Source organism: Oncorhynchus mykiss, chromosome 10, assembly GCF_057628025.1.
Source record: "Oncorhynchus mykiss isolate SJ-2025 chromosome 10, ASM5762802v1, whole genome shotgun sequence".
Classification (NCBI taxonomy): Eukaryota; Metazoa; Chordata; class Actinopteri; order Salmoniformes; family Salmonidae; genus Oncorhynchus; species Oncorhynchus mykiss.
In genome coordinates, this window is record NC_143031.1 from 56225428 (window position 1) to 56244352 (window position 18925).

Sequence of the window (18925 nt, forward strand, 5' to 3'; positions counted from 1 at the left end):
GCACACCGCATTGCAGGCCAGCGATGCAGATCCCTAGGATGCTATAAGCGGCGGTAGCAGTTGACTGGCAGTGATAATGTGAATAACCACCCCTAGCCTGAATATATATATATATATATATATATATATATATATATATATATATATATATATGCATGCTATTTTATCCTCTATGTTAATGACTGGGACAATGCCAGTGGACAATGCCTCTCGACTCGTAACCACCCGCAAAGTGTCTGTCTGAACTAAATTCAGAACCTCTGCAGGTGGATTACTGTGTCTCAGGGATTGGGGGGGAATTGTTGCACGTGGGAGACCATTGAAGACATTTTTTATTTGTTATTTTTAATTTTACCCCCTTTTCTCCCCAATTTCGTGGTATCCAATTGTTAGTAGTTACTATCTTGTCTCATCGCTACAACTCCCGTACGGGCTCGGGAGAGACAAAGGTCGAAAGCCATGCGTCCTCCGAAACACAACCCAACCAAGCCTCACTGCTTCTTTATTAACACAGCGCGCATCCAACCCGGAAGCCAGCCGCACCAATGTGTCGGAGGAAACACCGTGCACCTGGTGACCTGGTTAGCGTGCACTGCATCCCGCCCGCCACAGGAGTCGCTAGTGCACGATGAGACAAGGATATCCCCAGCGGCCAAACCCTCCCTAACCCGGACGACACTAGGCCAATTGTGCGTCGCCCCGTGGGTTTCCCGGTCGCGGCCGGCTGCGACAGAGCCTGGGCGCGAACCCAGAGTCTGGTGGCACAGCTAGCACTGCCCTAGACCACTGCGCCACCCGGGAGGCCGAATAAGACATTTTAACATACAAGTATTTTTAGAACCATGAGTCTGGAGTAGGACTAGGGTTTTATGGCAGAAGATGCATATTTAATAATATAAATATATGAAGTCCAATAGAATCCAATCTGTCGCAGAAGTTTTCAAATCAAATTCAAATCCATTTTATCTCATTAGGAGCCTATACTGTAGGCTTCCATCATTAGCAGGGTTGAGGTCAGTTCCATTTCATCTCCAGTCAATTCTGAAAGTAAACCAAATTCCTATTCCAAAGGTTCCTCAGTGTATCACCCCACAGGACGTTGGGCCCAGTGTAGCCTGTTACTCAGTGAGGGACAGTGCAGGACAGCAGAACTGAAAGGACAGCCAGCAGTGCTTCTGGTCTGCTTTATGATGTGAGTCACCTCAACAGGCACCATCAAACAGGACATACAGTTCAACAATCTCTCTGCGGTCCAGAACATTCGCTAGGTCTGTACACACTGTACAATCCAATAAGTCCCCAGTAGTAGCCATCCACCGTTCCTCTCTTTCAACTCTGTCTCTCCCGCCCCTCCCGGGGTATGTGAGTCGAGATCCCAGCTGTTGAAAGCTTGGACAGGAAACTGACAATCTGGAACTGATGGAGTGAGGTTGTCCATTCCAAAGTGTGAAAACATGGCTTCAGTGTGTTGATTTGATTGTTATCAGGCCAAGTGTTGTGTTTGTGCTCCTTTAGGAAGGTTTCAAAGAGTTTCCCTGTGTGTTCTGGTGATGTTAGTGGGAGTTGATGTATACTTGGGTCTGTTTTTATAGGCGAGGATTGGAGTTATGTTGATGACATTCTTAAAACACAGATCTCCCTTTTCTGACTTCAGCATACTTGAGCATGCTAACTTCATGTATAATTGTGAACCCCGCAATCTACTACACCTACAGTGGCAAGAAAAAGTTTGAACCCTTTCTGCATAAATTGGTCATCAGATAAAATCTTATCTTCATCTGTCACAACAATAGACAGTGTGCTTACATTAATAACAGATAAATAAAATCATTTTTCTTGAATACATCATTTAAGTAGGTTGGGAAAAGTATGTGAACCCCTAGGCTAATGACTTCTCCAAAACCTAATTGGAGTCAGGAGTCAGCTAACCTGGAGTCCAATCAATGAGATGAGAATGGAGATGTTGGCTAGAGCTGCCTTGCCCTACAAAAAAACACTCCGAAAATGAGTTTGCTAATTCACAAGAAGCATTGCCTGATGTGAACCATGCCTTGAACAAAATAGATCTCAGAAGACCCAAGATTAAGAATTGTTGACTTGCATAAAGCTGGAAAGGGTTACAAAAGTATATCTAAAAGCCTTGATGTTCATCAGTCCCGGGTAAGACAAATTGTCTATAAATTGAGAAATTTCACCACGGTTGCTACTCTCCCTAGGTGTGGGTGTCCTGCAAAGATGACTGCAAGAGCACAGAGCAGAATGCTCACTGAGGTTAAGAAGAATCCTAGTGTCAGCTAAAGACTTACAGAACTCCCTAACATGCTAACATCTTTGTTGACAAGTCTACAAAACGTAAAACACTAAACAAGAATGGTGTTCATGGGAGGACACCATGGAATAAGCCACTGCTGTCCAAAAAAACATTGCCGCACGTCTGTTTGCAAAACTACACATTGAAGCTCAACTGAAGTTGGGTGATGCAACAGGACAACGACCCAAAACACGGAAGTAAATCAACAACAGAATGGCTACAACAGAAGAAAATACACCTTCTGGAGTGGCCCAGTCAGAGTCCTGACCTCAATCCAATTGAGATGGTGTGGCATGACTTCAAGAGAACGGTTCACACCAGACCTCCCAAGAATATTGCTGAACTGAAACAGTTATGTAACGAGGAATGGTCCAAAATTCCTCCTGACCGTTGTGCAGGTCTGATCCACAACTACAGAAAATGTTTGGTTGAGTTTATTGCTGCCAAAGGAGGGTCAACCAGTTAATAAATTCAAGGATTCACATACTTTTCCCCCCTGCATTGTGAATGTTTACACATTGGGTTCAATAAAGACATGAAAACGTATAATTGTTTGTGTTATTAGTTTAAGCAGACTGTTTGTCTATTGTTGTGACCTAGATGAAGATAACATTTTGTGACCAATTTATGCAGAAATATATTGAGGTTTCACTTTTTTTTTTCTTGCCACTGTATATTGTTAAAGCTAGTTAGGGTCTTCAGGAGCAGTGTTTCGTCTCTGCCGTCAACTCACTGAACAGCTGTGTCAGCCCTCTGTCAACAGGGCCAGATCAGGTTCTCCTCCTCACACACAGCAGCTGCTGGCTCCCTGCAGTGCGGATCTCCGTCACAGTGCTCATTGGAATGGGACGTCACACACACATATGGCCACCACAAACAACGCACTGGTCGCAGCAGGGTGGCAGAAATGACCTCGTACTTGCCGTCATATAGTGTGTCATTCAGATAGAAAGCACAAGTTGATTTTTGGTGAGAGAGTAAGGGATAGTGGGCGGGGTGCATGTGTACTAACTGAGTTCCCATTACAATATGTTGTAGGCTGTGTCTGGGTTTCTTTTTTAAAATGCTATTTGTGTAACAGAGCCATTTTTAGTGTGCAAACCTGACCGTCTTGTCGCAGGTGCCAAGACAATGTAACCCACTCAGTCTCAGGAAGATGGAGTAGGGGGAAGGTGCCCCTAAATGCTGATCTTGGGTCAGTGTAGCATTTCCCCCACTAATGGTTAAGGTTAGGCTTGAGGGATGGAAAGCTGATCCTTGATTTGTACCTTGGGTGGAAACTTCATCCTGGAGCCAAGTGGATTTTGCCATGGTCTCAAGACAGTCTAGCCTAGCTGATGTACATGGATTTGTCAATGTACCAGCCTGCTACTTATAGCCTAGGGCCCAGTGTTTCTCAATACTGGTCCTGGTGACCCAACGAGGTGCACATTTTAGTTTTAGCCCTGGCAATAACACAGCACACTAACCCACCTGATTCTACTTATCAACTCATCAAGACATGATAAGTGGAAGCAGGTGTGTGCACCCATTTGGTTTCCCAGTAGGGCTGGGAATTGCCAGGGACCTGTGTTGCGATGCTGGTGTTTCATGATTCTATATCTATTGCAAGTTGATACTTTGATTTGATTGCGATTCGATGTTCCAAACTCTCTTGCTCACTGCTTCAGAGAGATGAGAGATCATAAGAAAATGGCTTTTGATCAGTCATGGAAATAAGTGCTGAAAACAAATTGGCTCCCTATTTAACCTTTTCACATGTACCAACAAACGGGTGTGATCATTCTACAGCGTACGCTCAAACCAGTGTGATTAGAACGTCCAGTTTCGATCGATGCAACAGTCAGCATTTGAGCTGGCCACACTTTTTTCCCACAAACACAGTCCATAAAAAGTTATGTCCTGAATGTGAACAGTTTTTTATTTTTGGATGTCATGTTCAGACATTCACAGAAATAGTGACAGCATACACAATCATCTAAACTGGGAAATGTATGCTACATTAGTCCTAGCGCTAACTACGGGAAGATTTACCTATTTAGAGCACTTTCGGCTGACAGAAACCACAATATGAATTAGCTAATGGCAGTTACTATTTATAAATCGTCACATCACAGGTGAGCTCAAAGTTGATCGAAATAATTGAGTTAAACACTTTCTAGAAATCAAAAGTAATCCGACGATGGGTAGTTTGTGCAAGCTGCCATTTTAGTTTGTTTTTTTTGCGTCAACCAAAGATGAGATGAGTTTGGTCTGTTTGCAGTATGCATGCTCAAGGGGGTGTGTCATCTACGATCATCCACTTTCCTTCATTCACTTCTGGAAGTTTACTCGAAAGATAAGTGAACCATTCCTTCACCTCATAACATCTTTGGTCTGACAGACGTGACACCCAGAATGCATGGTATAATGTCAACAAACATGGCGCCACACATAGCTGGCAAATAGCTTAGCAGTAGCTCATTATAATCAGTACAACAAAATACCAAGAAAGTATTTTACACACATCCTAGGTGTCCATTACAATCTATGCAATAATCAGAATGCATTATTTGTCACCAGTACTTGAAACCGTGAATAAAACTGTGAATACTTACATACATACATACATACATACATACATACTGTATGCTACAGTAGAAACAACACGATACACAGAAAATAAGGCAATTACTTTGATAGCAACTTACACATGTCCAAAGTTATTATTTGTAAGGAAAACAACAATGCAACAATGTGAGCGGCCAGTCAGAAAATGTACCAGTTTGTGCAAGACTGCAAATGTCTGCATACTTTGTGCAGAAGAAATGGGGAAGGGCTCTTCTCGAAGAGGGAAGCTTGTAGCTTGTCCAGCTAAATTAAGCCTCAAACAACACTGAAATGGGCTACTTCTATTTGAATTAATGAGGAGGGGTACACACTTCAATTCAAACTGTTAGAAAATAATTGGAAATTGACAGGTTGAAACACAGCCTATAGATAATTAGCAGGCAGCTCGTTTTAACCCTATCCCGATGTGTAGCTGTCGATTTATTTTATGCCCCCATCAATTTGGGTCCCCAGGACTAGGATTGGGAAACACTGAGCTAGTTGATGGGCATCCCCATCCATTCCAACAATCAACGTGTCAAATAAACATGTTTATCAACACTAGAACCCAGCCAGGGTATCCATTTGGGGGATTTTCATTTACCCGACGGGATTTTCATTTACCGGACATTTGAGAAATTATCGGACCCATATGCATTGGATGTGTAACCTGATTAGGTCGTCCACCCACAGTGCTCAGAATGACAAAAAACACATTTAGATTATGGTCATTTATATTAACAGAACATGCAAGTCGAGGATGCAACGATGATTCTGACGTGCACTTTGAAGATGTTAGAATAACTGTCCACATTTACATTTCCTCCGCGAAGACAAGTAACCAACAGCAGAATCACTAGCCTGTCAATCTACTATCCCCCACAGTAGAAAGGTTTACCTATTCTATTGGTCACCTTGCCTAGAAAGAAATACCCTATTCCAAACAGACCCAGGGACAGTTGTGAGATGATAGATCCCTAATTCATACAACCAGTAGGCTACATAACAATGTGTGATGCAACAGATCACAACGTTTAGCTTAAAATGTTGACCAACTATTTCTACACGTTATAAGCGCAGCAATGCACACAGGGCTGCAAGGAGGCTACTCGCGAATGTTCGTTCCATAATGCAATTAGCGGGATAACCCAGTTGTCAAAAGGGCACCGCACATGCAAGTGGTTTTATGTGACCAAGATGAAAGTATACTTTAGACATGCTTTTAAGAGGGGAGATCTAATATGCAAAAACTAGCACGGATTGCTAATATGACTAGGATTGTGGCTACTGGGTAGTGAAATAAAGTTTATATGAAATGATTGCTTCCACTGATATGGACTGATTTTGGGCTAAGGCTACTTTGAAGAAAGGTAAGACATGCCTCCATAATATGTATTAATACGTTCAGTTTTCAAACAATTAAGTATATGCATACTGCCTCCAGCTCATTGCAAAGTGGTGTGTGACAGTGATGAAGCCTGCCTTCTGTTGCCGATGTATGCGTTTGCTGTTTGAGATGCTGTAGCCGCAGCTCTCGCGCTGTCTGACCGATTTTCCGCTCAAAGGCCCTGTATCTGTACGCTGTACACGTTTGATAAATAAGATGCATAGCGGAATATACTTGTACCTGCGGCAATTGTGCAACATTGAAGGCTCCTTGGCAACATCGGATTCACACTTCTGATAGTTTAGAGTTTCTAATATGAAACTGAAGGAGGTGTGTGTGTCTGATGTCCGAGAGCTATTCTTATTGAAGCTCAGAATTAGAAACCCCCACTTTCTGTTGTAACGGTGTCACTGGCGATTGGCTGCGTTGTTTTGCTGCGTGCCTCGACGCTCGTTTGCAGTGCAATGCAGGGCTGCATGTTCATTACGGCAACGAAAAACTATCTAAAACATTTTGCAACGAAAAAAAATAGGTAATTTCTCATTGGACAAGTCCCAGGCAGTCTCTCCCATTTTTCTTCTATTTGGTGTCTAAACATACAGAAACCAGGCTATTATTTACCTTATTGAAATGAGTAGAATTCCAATCACAAATAGAAGGACCCACATTGGTGTTGATGAAAGCAGGTTTAAGTCCAACTCCCAACACATGCGGCTTGAGTTTTCCAAAGACACTGTAAAGCAGCTCTTTTAATAAAGAACTCTCATTGTCTTTGTCGTGTTTCAACTCGAGCCCCCCCCAATGGGGTGTGAAATGGATTTGGCAAGCGGGAGACTTCCATTTAAATCCCCCTAATTCATCTCTGACACCCCTCTCTGCCTTTTGTTATATTTTTATGTATATTTGTTTTTACGAGTAGGACGATCAAGTGTCTCAGAGGACTCGAGATTTGGCCACCACTCTGGCTGTGTTAGATAGGAGAGTCAGCGTTTTGCTAAGTCGCCCTAGCGCTCACTTGTTTCATAGGATAAGGTCCCATTGGAACTCCACTGAGTTGATAGGTGTACGTGTACATAAATGTGTTCTTCTCTTTGTCTTTCTTTCGCCAGCTCCTCATTCTATGTGCCGGAGAATGGAAGGCCGCTGCGCTTCCAGCCGCCATCGCTGGAGTTTGGGGCACAGTGAGTTTATTTCTCTCACTTCCTGGTTTCATAGAAAACGATTCATAAACATAAGCCGACGTCAAGACATTGATAAATCCCGTGTTTGGAGCTACTATAACCAACCACCTCATTTTAGACGTACACATGGGTGGGTGCAAAAGACACCAACTCCAAATCACAATCCGACAGTTATCAGAGTAATGTGGAAATAGCGTCGTATGCCAAAATCAACAAAATATCTGTAACCTTTACCTAACCATGTCTGGATTATGTCACCGGAAGCCCCCATGAAGAATCACATGCATAGAAAACGATGATAAAAAGCAGTAGAAGTGGAGAAGCTCTCTGTATAAAGCAGAGGGGCCTTTTAAACGCAGAGGAAGCCAAAGGAACAGACAGATGACGACCAAATAAGGTCATGAGCAGCTCAGCTCTCTTCCCATAAGCGCGAGACTGAATAAGGGAGAGGGTCAGACCCAAGGGGAAACGTTTAGAACTCTGCTGTTTGCCTCCCCGCTCCCAAAACAATCACCAGAATAGCGAGACTCTTTGTTGTGCTTGGACGGCTGTCCCCACTGCTACTATTTGCAGCTGAAAAAATGTATCCTCTGACATATTTATTCATTTTTGAGCCATATTCACATTTTTTTCCCTCCAAGGTCTGTTTATTTCCCATTTTGTTTATCTATTGATCCAAGTATCCAAGATAGGTATTTGTTAATGATTTCTGTTTCTAAATCTGAGAAATACCCCATTCCTAACGTTTTAACAAACTAGTAAACACTAGGTCCGACCTAGGATGTATCCTCGTCCATACCTTATTGCTTTGGACAATGGTTGCTATATGACTGAAGTGTTTAAACAATGCAATCCCACGCCCTTGTTTTACAGTGGCATCAAGAAAAGCAGCCATAACACAAGCACGCCAGCACAAGGTGTTAAACTCAACCTCATCCCCGCCCACTAGCCTTGCTAGCCACTCGCTAACTAGGCTAACCCAACAGCCCAGTAATTTCAGCAATGGCAATATACCGTGTTTATATGCAACATTAGCACACCCTCCTTTTTCCGTTTGCCAGGCAGCACAGAGGGAACCAGGCATGCCCAAACAGACCTTTTATCGACCGAAGATGTGTCCCAAATGTCACCCTCTTTCCTATATATTGCACTACTTTTGACCAGAGCCCAGTGGCACCCTATATAATGCACTACTTTGACCAGAGCCATATGGGCACTCTATTCCCTATGTGTAGTGCACTACTTTCGCAGTATTTACTCGTCATCCCGTAGTTTAAACATACAACAAACCCCCCTGTCCCTACAACAATGCAGGTCCCCAGTCATGTGATACGAGTGGCTAAGACAGGCAGTAGCTTCGCATAAAGAGGATGGAATTTCTGCTGTCTTTTGCCATCAGCGTTGAATTGAGGAAACATCTAGATTATAAAATAGGCAAGGTTAAAACTCCTCTGTTACTTAATCACGTTAGGAAATGGAGTTTGACCTATCCAATGACTTTACGTTGTACAGTAGCTCTAAAAGTTACTATCCGGTGTATTTCTATATTCCTGGCTTATGGTTATGATGACGCTAGCATGAGGAAAGCTTGCACCTGCAGCTATTAAGTTTATCTGCAAACCTCTCCTTTAAGAGGGACACAGGTGACTCCTGCCTTCGTTGCTGTGCCCCCTTTTTTATTCCAAACACATCAAAATATTGAAAGGCTAAATGGAGAGCGCTAAGCATAGCTCCAAAGGTCACCATAGACCTTTTAATAGCAGGCTGCGCTCGCTTCGTTTTTGTGGTTGATCTGAACTATGTTACGTTTTCTCCTTTGATGTCTGCCCCGGAGAAGTGTCAGAGGAGCAAAAGTGACTTCCTCGTTTCTAGGAAGTGCTAACTTGTAGTCAATAAAATGGTGTAGGGTTAAGTTGCCCCTAGATACTGATCTTGAGTCAGATTTGCGTTTCCCCCTGCTAATGGTTAAGGTTAGGATTGGGGGAGGGAAGTGGAAGCGGGACAGATCCTAGATCTGTCCTTAGAGGAAACATCACTATTAAAGGGACATTTCCAGCTCATGGTCAAGTGTTGATGCTATGTCAGTGTTGACACAATCGGAAAAACTTTGCCCTGAAGTTACTCTATAACTACAGTGGTAACTAGAATGTAATTATGGTAAAACTGCAAATGAGGTAACAATGTCTAAATTGTACTTAAACAAAAGTTAGTTTCATAGTAGTTTAGAAATATTACTTTGTCGATGTCCAATTGCGATAAAGTATTCTACACTGATTAAACAGCATGGTCATTACACAGGTGCACCTTGTGCTGGACCCAATAGAAGGCCACTCTAAAATGTGCAGCATGGTCACACAATGCCACAGATGTCTCAAGTTTTGAGGGAGCTTCCAATGGCATGCTGACTGCAGGAATGTCCGCTAGAGCTGTTGCCAGATAATTGAATGTTAATTTCTCTACCAACGTCGTTTTAGAGAATTTGGCAGTACGTCCGATTGTCATCACAACCCCTAGACAACGTATGGCGTTGTGTGGTGGGCGAGCAGTTTGCTGATGTCAACGTTGGTGGTGGTGAGGTTATGGTATGGGCAGGCATAAGCTATAGACAACGAACACAATTGCATTTTATCGATATCAATTTGAATGCACAGAGATGCCACGACGAGGTCCATTGTCGTGCCATTCATCCCCCGCCATCCCCTCATGTTTCAGCATGATAATGCACGGCCGCATGTCGCAAGAATCTGTACACAATTCCTGGAAGCTAAAAATGTCCCAGTTCTTCCATGTTCTGCATACTCACCAGACATGTCAAGCGTTGAGCATGTTTGGGATGCTCTGGATCAACGTGTACGACGTGTTTTCAGTTCCCGCCAATATCCAGCTACTTCGCACAAGAGGATTGGGGCAACATTGCACAGGCCACAATCAACAGCCTGATCAACTCTATGTGAAGGAGATGCGTTACGATGCATGAGGCAAATGGTGGTCACACCAGATACTGACTAGTTTTCTAATCCATGCCCCCCCCCATTTAAAAAAAAAAATATATATATATATATAATTTTTTTTTAAGGTATCTGTGACCAACAGATCTGTATTCCCAGTAATGTGAAATCCATAGATTAGGGCCTAATGAATTCATTTCAATTGACTTATTTCGTTATAGGAACTGTAACGCAGCAAAGTCTTTGAGTGTTGCATGTATATATATTTTTGTTCAGTATAGCTTGATGTTTACTATGCCTGGATAGAACAATGAGAGGTGCTTGTTGTGTCCATCTCTCTCCATCTCTGTCTCTCTGTAGGCCACTGGGGCTGCCAAGAGCTGAAACCATATACATACACAACCCCAGCCAGGAACTTCCAGTGACACTGCTGTCAATGTTTACATCCAGCGGACATTTTCACATGCCTTCGTTCCACAGAAGGGTGAGTGTGTGTGTGTGCCCTCCCTCGGTCACTCCCTCCCTCTCTCACCCAACCACACCCCTCTGCATCTAGTTTCTCGCAACAATCTCTGTTTTGTTTCTCTCTCTTTCTCTCTCACACTGTTTTTTCCTCTCTTCGTCTACCTCTCACCTCACTCACCTCTCCACTCCCCCTTCTTTCTCATGTCAGTCCCTTGGGCCACCAGTACAGCTATTTAAACTCTCAAACTGCCATTGAAACCCACAGCATTTCCCTGCTCTGCTTAGAAAATAAATCAAGCACAAAGTTGCATCAGTCTGACAACAGTGCATGTTACATTCTTGCATATCACGTTTTCTCCTACCGATTCCATGCTGAAATTAACCCACAAATCATTCTCTGCATGATTCTCATAGAAGGGGTGGAAGTTGTGTGCCTCACCAGCATAGTACAGAGTATGAAGCCATGCTAGTATGGACATTGTAACGTAGTCATTGCCTTTCAGTGAACCCTGACCCCGTGTCCTCTCTGCTTTCAGGTAATCCCACCCAGAGGGAAGGCCTCATTTAAACTGGTCTTCCTCCCGACGGAGGAGGGCAACGTAGAAAACTCATTATTTATAAACACATCGGCCCACGGGGTTCTCTCTTACCAGGTCAGTAGTGATATGAGCATATGATACTAATGCTCTCCGGTCTATGTCGCAAACGGCTCCTTATTTACTGCACTACTTTTCACCAGTGCCTGTATGACTGTGGTCAAAAGTAGTGCGCTATGCCTCGCAGTGCTAGCTGTGTCGCTAGAGATCCTGGTTCGAGTCCAGGCTCAGTCGCAGCCGGCCGTGACTGGGATACCCATGGGGCGGTGCACAAAACGGCCCAGCATCGTCCGGGTTAGGGGAGGGTTTGGCCGCAGGGATGTTCTTGTCCCATCGCGCTCTAGCGACTTCTGTGGCGGGCTGGGCGCAGTGCACGCTGACACGGTCACCAGGTGTACAGTGTTTCCTCCGACACATTGGTGCGGCTGGCTATCGGGTTACGCGGGCATTGTGTGACGAAGCAGTGCAGCTTGGCTGGGTTGTGTTTCGGGGGACTCACGGCTCTCGTCCTTCGCCTCTCCCGAGTCCGTACAGGAGTTGCAGCAATGAGACAAGACTGTAACTACCACTTGGATACCACGAAATTGGGGAGAAAATGGGGTAAAAGTGTTTTAATAAAAAATATATATTCCTGCACTATAGACTAGGGTTCTATTTGGGACTTATGCCCTGACCCACAGCCAGGGATCTGTTTTTAATATGGACTCAAAAAGAACATTGTGTGCTTGGTGGAAGGCATGTTGAAGTTAGTTTTGCAATCGTTTTGAAACACAGGAAGTAATGGCTGTGATGTGATATTTGGCACCTTTGACCCCTGACCTTTTTAAAGACTCATCAAAGCAGATGGGTGTTAATAACAGAGTGACATAAATGCCCAAAGCCCTATTAATAGTTAAATCAGCATTCGTTCATGGTTCTTGGCAGGGAGGGAAGGGTGCCTAGGCCTAAATATATTCTGTTTATCAGTGAAAAGGCACAATTTAGTACACCCAATCATTAAATAACTTTAGTTTCCTTTAAATATGTGGATTGTGTTTATTATGATGATTCACTCTCCGGTGTTGTATACATCATGGCCACTATTAGCATAAGCAACATTAGCATGCGACCTTGGATTCATTCACTCCCTTTGATTTAATATTCTGTGGTCTAATCAGTCCCTTTACAATGGCCAAGTAAACAAAACTCCACTTTTGGATTGCACACTCTTCTGACACATTAGACATCTCTCGAGGTAAAATAAGTAATTTCTGTCATATTATATGAACTGTCTCTTTAACAGTGATGTCCTTTCACCCAGGTTTTTGGTTTGGGCGTCCACCGGGGCTCTTTAAAGGGGGTCAATAGGAAGGACAGTGTCCTCATATTCCCCCACATCCAGAGCATCAAGCTTAGCCAAACTCAGGTACGTCCATTCCATTCAACTCAACACACTTGATTTATTGCCCAACAGGCAATTGTTCCTGGACAAGGAAGTCAACAGACATGTGGCAACAGGATACATATGTTTACCACAGTACTATAAAGACTTACACACATGCCATAACAACAAGCAAACACATTTACCACAGAAAACTTGCTAGCATGGCCCTCTGCCCTGCTCTGCAGTGTGCAGGCCTTGCTGTATTGTCAGCTGCTGGCTATCAGATGTCAATCTTCCCCTCGTTGCCAGTCCCAATGCAGAGAGAACCCAACACAGAGGCATAAACACACACTTGCATGAGGCGTACGCGCACACACAAGGTATATACACATTCATGCATGCACACACATGATCAATCACGTTCATATTTGTGTATACACAATCACACTCTTGTGCACACACACGCACGCGGAGCATGAAAACAGTCCCATCACACACGCACTCGCACCCACTTTTAAAAACATCAAGGGAAGACGTGAAAGCGACACAAGGCTTCTTCGGAGGAGCGTTACCCTCGGCAACAGGAAGCAGGTGGCAGTTACAAAATGTCAGCCTGGCTGCATTCTCACAATCACTCAGACTTGCTTCTAGTCTTTATTTAAACATTTATTGCAAGATGGTTGTTTTTGTTATTTCTCAGTATGGTTCACTTAATAAATCGACCACTTATTTTGAACACGCTCTTCTGTTACAACACTGAAGTTTTACAAAACAAAATATGGGCTGCGTCTTAAATAAATGCCCCCCTATTGCCTATATAGTACACTACCTTTGATCAGTGCTCCTATATAGAAAATAGGGTAGTGTTGAAATAATGCACTATAAATAGAATAGGGTGCCATTTGGGACAACCATAGTTTCTTCACTGATCTGGATATACTTTTATGCGAGGTAGACAGGCATGGTGAGAGTAAAGTTGTTCCTGTACGGTGTCTGTGGTTTGTGTTGCTGTAACACGGCCTGTTGAGCTGCTGAACATATGAACAGGTTTAAATATAGACCGAGTTTTGGCAGCCAGATTCAAATTTAGTTCCCCCTTCCCTTTATTTCTTTACACCCTGTCACTGTATTTCTGTCTCACTTTCTATCTTTATTTCTCTCTCTGGCTCTTTAGTGGGGAGGTTGAAATTAAGTCTCTCTCTTTCTCTCTCACCAAGTCATTGGACGAGGTTACTGTTATTTCACAGTGTGTACTGGAGCTTTGAGCTCACCACCACTTTTGATATTAAATAACGCACTACGCACCAATCCAAATACACTGTCATGTATGAATACTGTCACCTAAGTATAAGGTCTTGACTAGTGAAGACTTGTGTCAAAGAGATCTGCCTTGTAGTTGGGATAACCTATAGGTCATGTTGATAAATCAATCAATCAGTTTTGAATTTATAAAGCCCTTCTTACATCAATAGTTGTCACAAAAGACTTTACAGTAAATAACCCGGTCTAGAACCACAAAGGTCATAGGGTTCAATGACTCAGGGCAATGATGCTGGTCATGTACACCACCTTTCAAAAGTTTGGGGTCAATTAGAAATGTCATTGTTTTTGAAAGAAAAGCTAATTTCTGTCCATTAAAATAACACAAAATTCATCATAAATACATTGTAGACATTGTTAATGTTGTAAATGACTAGTGTAGCTGGAAACGGCTGATTTTAAAACAATTTAAAAAAAAAACATTTTAAAATCATTTTTAATGAAATAACTTCATAAGCGCTCATTATCGGCATCTATCACTCCTGTGTTCCAATGGAAGTTGTTTGCTAATCCAAGTTGATCATTTTAAAAGGCTAATTGATCATTAGAAAACCCTTTTGCAATTATTTTAGCACAGCTGAAAACAACTTTTGTACTGATTAAAGAAGCAGTATAACTGGCCTTTAGACTAGTTGAGCATCAGCATTTGTGGGTTTGATGTCAGATGTCAATCTGGCTCAAAATGGCATGAAACAAATAACTTTCTTCTGAAACACGTCAGTCTATTCTTGTTCTGAGAAATGAAGGCTATTCCATGTGAGAAATTGCCAAGAAACTGAAGATCTTGTACAGCGCTGTGTACTACTCCCTTCACAGAACAGCACTAACTGTCTCTAACCAGAATAGAAAGAGGAGTGGGAGGCCCCGGTGCACAACTGAGCAAGAGGACAAATACATTAGTGTCTAGTTTGACAAACACACTCCTCACAAGTCCTCAATTGTCAGCTTCATTAAAACTTCTTCAGGATTGGTGGGTGTGGTGGTTCATTTCTTTACTATCAAATGAGGAGAGACACTTATCACACAAGTTCAAGTTACACTTAAACTAAATCGACTTGTCAACGATTCACCATTTCTAATGATCCGTTGAAAGTGCCGAGACAAAAGTACAAAGGTCTTTTATAGCCAAGATACACCCCTTTCAACCTACATGACGAACAACAGATACATAGAATGGGTCACAAGGTGAGACCTTTTAAATGAGAAAGGAGTATCCCGTAGCCAGATAGGATTCGCTATAAATGATTGTTCAGTTTTTTTCCTTAAGACGAGGTTCCTATCTCGTTCCTGTTATTTCTAGCACAAAAACGCCAACTCAACCAATGGTCAACTCCAGACACTACCACACACACCCCCCAAGGCCAAAGGAGGGCGTGACTGGCACACAAACATTGTGGAAACCACTAATTGATTCCCCATTAATCACGCCATCTCTTCACATGTTTTAGAATAGGTAAAGACACATTCACATGAAGACAATGTTCTCTCCTGTCCTCTTCCCTTTCTGATATTCTGCATAGCACCAGGGACATGTGAAAGACAAGCCTGACCTCTCCCCTCTCTGGGCCCCAGGTGACTGAGCCCTAGCTGAGGGAAGAAGTGCAACTGCCAACACTAGAGTCCAAAGGGATACATTCTAATAACAAGTATATCACATAAGCATATTATGCAGATAAGACATCTTAATTATCTATGTTACCCAACTAATTCTGATTCATCCGCCACATGCGTCCCCTGCGGGACGGTTGAGTTAACGTAGGCTAATGCGATTAGCATGAGGTTGTTGTTAATTGAGTGCATGTAAACTTCTGACCCTTTGGGAATGTGAAGAAATAAATAAAAGCTGAAATAAGTCATTCTCTCTCCTGTTATTCTGACATTTCACATTCTTAAAATAAAGTGGTGATCCTAACTGACCTAAAACATGGAATTTTTACTAGGATTAAATGTCAGGAATTGTGAAAAACTGAGTTGAAATGTATTTGGCTGAGGTGTATGTAAACTTCTGACTTCAACTGTATGTTACCAATGTTTTGCTTAATATAACCTCACACAATTAGTTTAGTTTGTTATTTATGCTACACATGCCTGTATTTATTTCCTCACTAGTCCCATTAGACTTCCATCTAAAAGAGTGGTGGATTAATGAAACTGCCTTTTAATTTATTTAGTCTAATCAACATGACCTTTCCAGCTATTCGTCTCATCAAAGAGCATTGGAATGAAGGCTGAGTTATCTATCAACCTCCTTGATTGTAAGTTTCTACCATTGACTCTATGTTCTCTGTTACAGGAAGATTCTTCCAACATCACTATCCTGGGGCTACTGCTAGAGTGCAGTTTACCCAAGAGCATGTACAGCCAGCCGCAGGTACTTGGGCATCTCATTACTTTTTAAAACCAGCGTTTTCACTATAATGTTCTCAGTATGTAAATTGAAAGGCTGAAATATGCTTTATATTAGTTCAAAATTGCTACCAAAATCGAAACACAGACGCTGCCAGACTCAACAGAAATGCATGTGTACGACCACTTGATATTTTCGAGGCAACCTATTTGTGTTTTAAAGGCAAAACGTTTAAATTGCAGAGTCCTTATTCCATGCTAACTGTAAGAATAACTTTGAGCGTTGATATTACAGGCATTTTCAGAGCACTTATGGCCGTTAAAGTTTATTTTCTTTTTTTCCAACTATTGTCAGCACGAGTGCTGACTACTCCTTAACTGTGTGTACTCACTATCTTCTTGGCTTCACGATAAATCACAAGGGTTATTCTCCTGTAGTCAGTTTATTACCCGTGTCACAGGAATTGGGGCTCTAAAGTCTACTGCAGAATCATTGCTCATGATAAATTGTTTTGAAGGATTATGTGTACAGGACATCTGAGTGAGCTGCGGTGTTGTGATATCTGACTGCAGTCTGGTTCCTCAAGAAGCCCCAAGGACAGTGAGACCACTTGCTAGGAACATAATTGCGTCCTTGCGAGACCTTTTAATTGGCCGGGAGCTTCCCTAAACACAGGTGGCGCAATCGCCACCAATGACGCAAGCCCCTACACACCACTCTATCGCTCAAACCTAACCCAACTTTGTTTTGTTTGTTTTTTCATAATGCCTTGTGAATAGTTCTAGTATGGTGTAGCCTGGTCCCAGATCTGTTTGTGAAGTATAGCCAACTCCTATGGTCAGGGGGGATAAGCACTAATATGGCGTCTTCAGGAAGTGGCCGGTAGTCTATCTGTTGTATCCACAGGGGCTTGGTGTTTGTTATTGTAGGCCCAGGCCCTGTGGCGTCTAGCCAGGGATAGATGGCTGTCTGTTTCTTAAGTCCAGGCCTGAGTCGCTCCTACTCCTAAAACGACAAGGCCTGGTATGAGCCAGGCTTTGCACCCCTCAGATACGGATCTTGCCAGATTAAAGGGGGGTTAGTGGGTTAGGTACAGTGCTGAGGGACTGAAGAGAAGCAGCTTGTTGCCCATTGTTCTGCCTCTAGCTGACTGTGTGTGTGTGTGTGTGTGTGTGTGTTTGTACACGCAGACACACACACACACACACTCTCTTTTAGTATACTCCCCCTTCATCTCTTCCTCGTTGACATTTCTTACACAATTTTACTCATTTGTCTCTCCTTCTGTCCCTCTGCCCCCCTATCGCTCTGCACGTTCCACTCTCCCACTAATCGCTCTTTCTACACTCCTCTTCATTCTCTCTGCTCTATTCAACCAACCCCCTCCCCCTTTCTCCTTCTTTGCTCCCTCTGTGTAACTGGTATGCCTTTCCTGCCGTTTCCCCAGGGGTCCTGCTTCCAGAGCGTTGAGGACCATGCGGCCGGGGTAGAGCAGCGACTCAACCTCCAGATCAGGCTGTCGGAAAGCACAGAACGCCCTGCTGACCTGGACAAGCTCAAGCCCTACATCATCGAGCACATCCTGGTCCTGTTGGTCGCCCCAGCCACGGGCCGCGGCTCCGCCAATGGTGGGTGTTGGGGCTAGGGGACTAGTTTTTGGTGGTGGAGGTGGGGTAAGGCATGAGAGCTAGGAATAACTTAAAATATTTTAAGGATGTTGGTTGGTTTTAATATAGAATGTTGGTAGTCTGTGGGTTTAGGGTCCTTTGTACCCCACCTAAAGAAACATCTGGGAGAAACACTGATTCGGATTTGGGAGCCTTACCACTGCTGAGCCATTGAGCATATTACCACAGCTAGTTGTAGAATCAAATATGTCCTTCCCCAAATTCTCATCTTAACTATTAAAGGGGAAACGGCAAAACTGATCTTAGATCAGCCCATCAGTGCAAGTTAATCCTGTATCCTCATCACCACCACACCCCATATTACATACACAGGACCGTTAGTGCTCCCTTATCAAGGCCGGACTATACTCTGTCGAGTAGGCTACATCTCCCTGCTAGAATATCCCTATCACACCAGGCCTGTAGATTGATGGTAGATTAACATTAGGTTTGTCCCAAATGACACCCTATTCCCTACATAGTCCACTACTTTTTTACCAGATCCCATAGGACTCTGGTCAAAAGTAGTGCACTATATAGGGAATTGGGTGCCACTTGGGATGCAACCATTGTTTACAGTTTGATACTAGGGGCCAGACATGGGTGATTAGATGTTCTTTCCTTGTTCTTTTGTCCACCGACTTCTACATCATAAACAACTAAGGGATGTTTTACTGGCTTTCTCCATTTACATTTTAATCTAATAGTAGACTTAATCTGGGTCATGTCAGTTTACAAAATGGTATTTCTG

At 43.1% G+C, this 18925-nt stretch overlaps 1 protein-coding gene across 12 annotated transcripts in view; it reads left to right on the plus strand.

Annotated features, from left to right (window-relative positions):
- tmem131l (transmembrane 131 like) overlaps window positions 1-18925 on the plus strand; it is a 101386-nt gene that overhangs the window by 40977 nt on the left and 41484 nt on the right. For 8 of the 12 annotated variants that reach the window (XM_090187167.1, XM_021619105.3, XM_021619108.3 and 5 more), the window contains exons 4-9: window positions 7397-7468; window positions 10777-10900; window positions 11418-11534; window positions 12778-12882; window positions 16454-16531; window positions 17955-18135. In XM_090187167.1, coding sequence (XP_090043293.1) covers window positions 7397-7468; window positions 10777-10900; window positions 11418-11534; window positions 12778-12882; window positions 16454-16531; window positions 17955-18135 — 677 coding nt within the window. The remainder of the gene's footprint in view (window positions 1-7396; window positions 7469-10776; window positions 10901-11417; window positions 11535-12777; window positions 12883-16453; window positions 16532-17954; window positions 18136-18925) is intronic. The other 4 variants (XM_090187168.1, XM_090187171.1, XM_090187170.1 and 1 more) reach the window with 1 other exon arrangement.